Genomic DNA, 8,955 nt, shown 5'->3' on the forward strand with positions numbered 1-8,955 from the left:
TACATTTATCCATTTTAAATATACTAACCTCACTCTTTTGTAACAACTAAGGCAAAAATGTAATTGATTCAGAAAATCTTTTCAGGACCCCACCTTGATTTTTCGGGACCCCACTTTGGGTCCCGACCCCAACTTTGGGAAACACTGCTCTATAGCAGCGAGTCCAGACCCTCGTATGAAGCAAAGTGAAGGACAAGGGTCTGGTTTTTACCAGGCTATGGCACACTATAACATTTTTGACAATTTATGCCAACTTGTGAAAATTTTAAAGACCTCTACATTGATGATGGAATTTAAAAAATCAACTGGAAGCCTTTTTTTCAGTGTGAACATAGTTCAATGCTAATAAATTGGTGAAATATCCAACTTTCATTAGTGATTTAGACATTAAAAAGTTGGCATAAGTTGTTTAAAATTTTATAGTGTGACAGGACCTTTAGAATGACCAATAAAACATTGATTGTTAGTCCCAAATATAACTGCTAATGCTAATTTCACAAAGGGCGATAATTTAGTCATTTTTAAACATACAGCTGAGACAATTTTTAATAAAATCGGATTTCAGATATAAAAATTCAAGATGACTGCAAAAGCTAATTTCAAATGGGTATAACTCAGCCATTTTTAGAAGTAATGAGCTGAAAATGGGTGTTGTAGCCAAGAGCAATCACCGTGACAAACCTCAGCAAGCAAAAAAATATTTTTCATTGTACGCCCAGCTTTGAAAGGCCACATGCAAACCCAACACCCCACTCTTTTTCTTTCCAGCTTTCAATAATGGGTGATGAATACTGAATTTTGTTTTAGACTAATTAATTAAAATATTTTTATAACTTTCCATATATACATCCAGAAAACAGTGTTCATTGATCAAAGCGATTACATCAGGCCAAAGTTGTTGCTTAAAAAAACTATACTAGCCTTGAACTTTGGTCTTTTAAACACTCAGTCACAGACAGTGATCAAATCAACCCCTACCTGTTAGAAACAACACGTGTGATTGGCTGGACAATCTGCACGCCCCTCTAACATTGATCTCTGTCCCAAAAGCCACTCTTTACTTTGGAGTCTTACAGCTCTTACCTCAGTCACTTCCAGCATTTGGTCCTGGTCCAAGCCTGCAAAATGTCCGACAAAGGAGCCTTCGACACCAACGTAGTGACCCTGACCAGGTTTGTTCTGGAGGAAGGCAGGAAGGCCCAGGGAACAGGCGAACTAACAACTCTGCTCAACTCGATCTGCACAGCTGTTAAAGCCATCTCAACTGCAGTCAGGAAGGCTGGGATTGCTAATCTGTGAGTAACATTTGTTGTTTATTCATAGGAAACTGCACACATTTATTTTAGCTTTGTAAGTTTAATGAAACAGATGACTGACTGTTAGTATTAATGAATTAACCATTATTGCAGTGAAGCATGAGAATCAGTGTGCTGTTTTACTTTGAACCCCGGCCAAAGGTAAACTCTGTCAGCACAACCCCACCACGGACCAGAGGTTAGGACGATAATAGGTTTTTAGGGCCTTTGCTGCAGGACTGCTGGTGTTTTATCTGTGTTTTGAGATAAAAACGAATGAACTGAAAAGGTTTTATTCCATCTGAAAAGCCTAACTGTGCTCCTGCTTCCTATGTGGAAGATACGGCATTGCTGGAAGCACCAATGTGACGGGGGACCAGGTGAAGAAGCTGGACGTCCTGTCCAATGACCTGGTCATCAACATGATCAAGTCCTCCTTCACCTCCTGTGTACTGGTCTCTGAGGAAGATGAGAAAGCCATCATCGTGGAACCAGATAAGAGAGTATGTGTAACTCAACACAATGTGCGATCATGTTTATCCGATTAGCCTTATCAACGTTTTCTCTTTAATCACAGGGAAAATACATTGTGTGCTTTGATCCGTTGGATGGGTCTTCCAACATCGACTGTCTTGTCTCCATCGGAACGATATTTGCCATCTATAAAAAGGTCAGTCAGTCTGATTCTGTATGCTTTTACAAAAATTTTGTGTAACACTTTAAACACCTTATTTAGCCTTAATTAATAATTAATAAAGGGTTACTTAACCTTGAAAACAACATTAATTAAGGATGATTCAGACTTAATAAGCTATGAATTAACACATTTATTAATGTTTTACCCATAAAGGCTAATTACTTCTAAAACCAACATACTCATTGTTTACTCATGCTTAATAACTCATGAGTTAACTATTCTATATACTGTGTATATATTTGCAAATGCTCATGTAAACATACTTTCACACCATGTGTTAGACATGTATTATTGGTTAGAGAATGTTTGAATTGACTATCTACTAACCCTGCTGTGCATCAGTAATTAAGGCAGGTGTTGGTAGTTAGTTAAGTCTTTTTGTGAACCTTTCTAAAGTGAAGACTATTTATGTTTAATTAAGTATTAGTCACCAGTTAGATACCAGCTTGTATTTTTCTGTCCTCTGATATAGAAAGACTGCATTTCCACTTACAATCATTACATTGATTCATCCAATCACTATATAAAGGTCTAACCAGGAAGTTAAACACGTGCTCAGTTAGGAAAGCTTCATGGGAAATTTCACAAATCTATAAAATAAGAGTGTTTTGGGTATTATAAAGTTAGCAAATCTACATGTGTGCTTAAATATAATCTAAATAAAACTTTATTTACTTACTTAATCTAAACATCCTGTGTTTTATCATGTTCAATCTTAATATAATTCAAAGATAAAGTCAGAACCATGAGTGAAAACTATCTGCACTATAACCCCATAAATGGTGATTGGATGAACAAGTACAACAAATGTAAGTGGAAATGTAGTCTTTCTACATGAGAGGACAGAAAAGTTCAAGCTGGTAACTACCTGGAGTTTAATACTTAATTAAACATAAATAGTCTTCACTTCAGAAAGGTTCACAAAAAGACTTAACTAACTACCAATACCTGCTTTAATTACTGATGCACAGCAGGGTTAGTAGATAATCAATTCAAACATTCTCTAACCAATAATACATGTCTAACACATGGTGTGAAAGTATGTTTACATGAGCATTTGCATATATATATANTATAGAATAGTTAACTCATGAGTTATTAAGCATGAGTAAAAATGAGTATGTTGGTTTTAGAAGTAATTAGCCTTTATGGGTAAAACATTAATAAATGTGTTAATTCATAGCTTATTAAGTCTGAATCATCCTTAATTAATGTTGTTTTCAAGGTTAAGTAACCCTTTATTAATGATTAATTAAGGCTAAATAAGGTGTAGTTATTATAAAGTGTTACCAAATTTGGTAGTATCTGTTTTGTTTTGTTTTTATTCATGAGTAAACACAACTCTGACGTTTTTCACCACCAATGAAAGGCCAAAGGCAGGATTTTAAATATATATATACTCTATTAATCCTCAATGGAGAAATTAATTTATCTGCATTGTTCCCATGTGAGCATATATGGAGCAGAGGGCGGCCATCTTTGCACCAGGGGAGCAGCTGGGGTGGGTGAAGGGCCTTGCTTACGAGAAGCAAATGAGAGTGTTTGCAGATATTTTGTGCTAAGAAGAGTATTTGAACCTGCAACCTCCCAATCACAGACTCGTCATCTCTAACCTCTGCACCACTATTGCCTATGTGTGTTTGTTATTTGTTAGCACAACAACTGGTTAGCTTTTCAAGTCAACTCAATTGAATACAGCTGCCATAGCTAATGAACCTTAGGAAACACAGGTGCCTATAATATTGACAGATAAAGAGCTAGAATTTGGTGTGATGGGAATTGAGAGTTTTTCCACAGCTCCTTTAAATGCTACAAATTGCACAACATTTGCATTAAAACTTTGACTTTTCCATCTTCAGCAAAATATTTAATTCATGACTTATTAAAGATTGGAGTTCATCCAATTGACAGCAAATCAAATTTGACAGCAAATCTATTTTAGCTAACCAAAATGACTATAACTCAGTTAATTTCACAAAAACTGCAGTAAACTTTGTTGTGGTAGTAGAAGATTAGTGTTTAGAGAGAATAAGAAATACAGTAATGGTACAAAATAAAAGTGTAGTTCCCCTTTAACAATTACAAAATGTTGGAATTTATAAGGAGTTCCCAGGAAATATTTTGGATTTTACAATTTTCTAATTCAACTATGTTTTAAATTTCTTTTAAGTTTTTAAAAGTGTAAAAGGGGACATATCATGTAGAATCCATTTCTTTACATTTTGTTGTGGACTTGGAGTCTCTAGTAGTGCAGAAAAGTTGAAATTAGTCTCTCCAGGTGCTGTAAATGTATCTTTATATTGTCTTTGAGTCATGTTTTTCAAGCCGTTCAGTTTTATGTAAAATTGTTGGTGAAAATATGTTGTCTTTTTTTCCTTTTAATTGTGTTCTGTCTGGCAATGTGGAATTGTTGTCAGAGGTTCAACAGATTTACTTTCATAGGCAGAGTATCACAGCTTTCACTGTGCTGCTCAACTTGATCTACAGTGGTTAGACAATGAAACTGAAACACTTGTCATTTTAGTGTGGGAGGCTTCATGGCTAAATTGGACAAACCTGGTGGCCAGTCTTCATTAACTGCACATTGCACCAGTAAGAGCAGAGTGTGAAGGTTCAATTAGCAGGGTAAGAGCACAGTTTGACTCAAAATATTGCAATGAACACAACATTATGGGTGACACACCAGAGTTGAAAAGAGGACAAATTGTTGGTGCACGTCTTGCTGGTGCATCTGTGACCAAGACAGCAAGTCTTTGTCATGTATCAAGAGCCACATTTTCCAGGGTAATGTCAGCAAACCACCAAGAAGGACCAACCACATCCAACAGGATTAACTGTGGACGCAAGAGGAAGCTGTCTGAAAGAGATGTTATGGTCTAAAACCAGGGGTTTCACTTTCGTCTGACCCCTGTATGTTCTACCTTTGAACAATTCCAAAATAAAAAGCAGATCAATATTATATATATATATATATATATGCGGTACCTTTTACATCAGACATTAGAATGTATCCAACCTTGTTTATATTATGGAGAGAAAAAACACATAGATAAGACACACTGACTCTGTTCCTCTGTTTAAACCATATGGCTGCACAAAGTGTAAAATACAAGACTGGATCTATAACTCGGTTAATCAGTCACAAAATTACCTTTGTGTTGTTCATGGAGTTTCAATGATACACATGTTGTTGTTTTTTTAAAGAAATTCTACTTGTTAAATGTGATCATGTCTTTATGTTGAGTTAGTATGAATATTTGTTGTTTTTACCGTTGCAAACACATCATCTGTGAAAAACCTACAAGTTATTAAAAAATGAATGAGAAAATGAATATTTCTCTAACAGGAAAAAGGTTTCAACTGTATCTCATGGCTGGTCCGTTTCTAAAAGTATTGATAATTTTCAACCCTTGGGCAGACTACAGTGGGAGAACCCTGCGAGGAAGATGCTCTGCAGCCTGGCAGGAACATTGTAGCAGCTGGTTACGCTCTGTACGGCAGCGCCACCATGATGGTCCTCTCCACCGGTCAGGGGGTGAACTGCTTCATGCTGGACCCGGTAAAATCAGCGTTTTACTGGACCTGATGGCATCACATAACGTTTTTAACCAAAGTTGTGTTGTGTTGCGTGGGTGGGGTTTCTTTAGGCGATAGGGGAGTTTATCTTGGTGGATCGAGATGTGAAGATTAAGAAGAAGGGAAAAATCTACAGTCTGAATGAGGGATACGCGCAGCAGTTTCATCCAGATGTAACAGAATACCTGCAAAAGAAGAAGTTCCCACAGGTAGAGACAAAAACACTTTAGGTATTCACATGTAAAGCAGCTATTTTAGTGGCAAAATTCTATTACAGTTATAATAAGTCTTAGCTCTCTGTTTGAAGGATGGTTCTGCTGCGTACGGAAGTCGATACATTGGATCCATGGTGGCAGATGTTCATCGAACACTGGTGTACGGAGGAATCTTTTTATATCCTGCTAATGTCAAGAGTCCAAAGGGCAAGGTGAGGTGCTGGAAAAATCCATTAAATGTCCTATTTAAAGCAGGTACTTCAGGTTATGTTGGTTTTAAACACAATTTATCAGGTTTCTTTAAAGTCACAACTTTGTTTCGCTGGCTACCATTAAGTGAAAGGTGTGTGTGTTCATTGTCTGTAAATCACTGTTTTCAATACAGCTTTCTGAAAATAATTCAATTCAAGATGGCCACCAAAGGAAAATCTACTTTAGCAGTAAAAATGCAAGCCATAACTGACTGTATAGAAACTGAAATAAAATTTGGTGTGCTGGTAGCTGAGACTGATCCAAACTCCGGCACTAACTGATTGCAAAAGATCAGTTAAAATATAAACATCTTGCTGTTAAATATTAAAATCAACATTGGCTATAAACTCCATATCACAAACCAGTGGTTGCATGGGATTGAAGTATTGTAATTATTGGATGTACGTCTACAACTGTTTAAATAACCCAACGCTAATCGGTCTTTAAAGGGATCCCTGATTAGTTGTAACATTAGACTTTATTTGATAAACATTTACTTTAACTGTAAAATAAAGACTGTAAAAATACTGTTTAGTTTAGTAAATTTTTAAAAATATATTTTAACACGGACGAAGCCATTTTATTTCCACACAAAGCATTCTGGGTAAATGATGACGTGGATAGGTCCTCGGTGCGAGYCTGCTAGCGAGCTARATCCACCCTGAAGGTTAATCTTGGACAATATCTGATGATCGACTCTTTTAAATGAAACCAGAGAGCGTTGACAGAGAGGAGAAGGTAGAAATGACTCAGCCTGGAACTGAAAATATGGATGGAGGACAACAGAGCTGCTTCATGGAAGAACAACCTCAGCTTAGCCTGTTAGCCTTTGTGCTAGCGTGAACGCTATATTGTCTTATATGAATTAGCTCAGTTCTAGCACGACAAAGAAGCTAAACTGAGTTCCTCCATCCATATTTTCAGTTGCAGCTGAGTCATTTTTGTGTTCCCCTCTCTGTCATGTGGATGGAGGACCTCAGTGACGAGAGGAGAATGTGTAGCGCTGAGCTAATACATATATATGGTGATAGCATCGGGGCTAATGCTAAAGCTAACAGGCTAAGCTGAGGTTCTTCTTCCATGAAGCAGCTCTGTTGTCCTCCATCCATATTTTCAGTTCCAGGCTGAGTCATTTCTACCTTCTCCTCTCTGTCAACGCTCTCTGGTTTCATTTAAAAGAGTCGATCATCAGATATTGTCCAAGATTAACCTTCAGGGTGGATATAGCTCGCTAGCAGCCTCGCACCGAGGACCTATCCACGTCATCATTTACCCAGAATGCTTTGCATATAAATAAAATGGCTCCGTCCATGTAATATATTTTTAAACTTTTAGTTTAAAAATTATAAAAACTAACAGCCTACAGTATTTTTAGTCTTTATTTTACAGTTAAAATATATGTTTATCAATTAAAGTCTAATGTTACAACTAATTATGGATCTCTTTAAAGAAACAATGACTGATATACTGTACCACAATCAGTTTTATAAATATTGAGCTAACGTTTGTTATTTTTAAAGTCTGACCCAATCTAAAACTCTGTTATGTTTCAACATAAATGAGTCTAAAAGGATTTAAAAGTGCTAATCTCTTTGTCTAATATTTTGGCATGTCAGTGGGCAAGTGATAAAAGCCTTTAATTTGCTCTGTTGACCAGCTGAGGCTGCTGTATGAGTGCAATCCCATGGCCTTCATCATGGTCCAGGCAGGAGGCATTGCCACCACAGGATCAGAAAACATTCTGGACATCCAGCCCACCACGATCCACCAGAGAGTCCCTGTGGTCCTGGGGTCCCCTGATGATGTGCAAGAGTACATTACCATCTACAAGAAGCACAACAAATAAGGTACTCAGCTCTTAACCCTCGACCAGCCATTTATTACATCAATAAGCACAAAAATTACATTGTTTTCTTTATTTTTCTTTCATCAGCAGGTCAGGTTCAGTAGTTAGAAACATAATCAGAACCGACAGTCTGGACATTCATCCGGGTTGTTATTTGTGCTGCACTGATGAAGAACCAACCCTTCACTGGATCTATTAACTCTGCTCCACACTGCAAGTTTCATCTTCCTGTTGTGTGCCATTTTTAGAGTTGTGTCTGTATTTTTAAATAAAGTCTAAGGAGAAGAGTCTGTGAATTAAAAAAGAAGCTTTTTTGTGTGTGAATTGTTCCTGTCTACAAAAATGTTACTATGATGCACAAAATCTATATTTCAGTTGTAGCAACTTGACAAATCGCAAAAGATAAATTTAGCAATAGTGCCCAAAATATTGTTTTCTCTTCAACAAATTCAAATTGTTTTTATGTTTTTTTTTTACCAGCAGCTGTAACCTGAACTTTGAACTTTTCATTTCTTTAAGCTATAATGATGAAACTGATGTTTGAACTGACAAATATACTGCACTTACCTCATTTTCATTCCATTACAAACACATTAACTTTATAAACTCTTATACGATCTTTCTGTGGTCAACAAAATGTGGGTCCAGGGTCTTGACCAACAAAAACAACTTTTGACCTGCTGTAAAGAAATGAATTAATACCCGGACAGGAGTTGTCAAAATATGGTGAATCCAACCCATGTCTTTACTTTAAATCATCTTAAAATGTGTTATTTACATTGCTGTAATGCTGAAACAAAGTGAAATTAACAGTGTCCCATAAAAGAGGAACTAAGGTTTGATACACAAGAAGTAAAGGAAAAGCATTTTTTTATTCATGTGTTCGTCTTAAAAAGAATGATTTTCTTAGAATATGTTCTGATTAACCAGTGTTGTATAAAGTACCACAAAGTGATACTTGAGTAAAAGTACAAGTATCTTACGAAAAAAAAAAACTCTTGGTAAAAGATAAAGTCTCCTTTAGGAATATTACTTGAGTAAAAGTCTTAACAACGCTATCACCATATATATATA

General features: G+C 36.4%; 1 protein-coding gene across 2 annotated transcripts; it reads left to right on the forward strand.

The window, feature by feature from the left end:
• The first annotated feature begins 1,076 nt into the window (after nucleotides 1–1,076).
• On the forward strand, nucleotides 1,077–8,188 carry LOC106534770 (fructose-1,6-bisphosphatase 1). Of its 2 annotated transcripts, none has more exons than XM_014031518.1 (8): nucleotides 1,077–1,295; nucleotides 1,636–1,798; nucleotides 1,873–1,965; nucleotides 5,411–5,551; nucleotides 5,640–5,777; nucleotides 5,876–5,995; nucleotides 7,693–7,882; nucleotides 7,969–8,188. In XM_014031518.1, the coding sequence occupies exons 1-7, from the start codon at nucleotides 1,126–1,128 to the stop codon at nucleotides 7,879–7,881; spliced, it is 1,014 nt and encodes a 337-aa protein (XP_013886972.1). In that variant the 5' UTR covers nucleotides 1,077–1,125; the 3' UTR covers nucleotide 7,882; nucleotides 7,969–8,188. The 2 variants fall into 2 exon arrangements, with proteins under 2 accessions (XP_013886972.1, XP_013886973.1); XM_014031519.1 differs by having other exon boundaries at nucleotides 1,093–1,295; nucleotides 7,972–8,188.
• Nucleotides 8,189–8,955: the final 767 nt, after the last annotated feature.

Source organism: Austrofundulus limnaeus, unplaced genomic scaffold (genome assembly GCF_001266775.1).
Source record: "Austrofundulus limnaeus strain Quisiro unplaced genomic scaffold, Austrofundulus_limnaeus-1.0 Scaffold1266, whole genome shotgun sequence".
Classification (NCBI taxonomy): domain Eukaryota; kingdom Metazoa; phylum Chordata; class Actinopteri; order Cyprinodontiformes; family Rivulidae; genus Austrofundulus; species Austrofundulus limnaeus.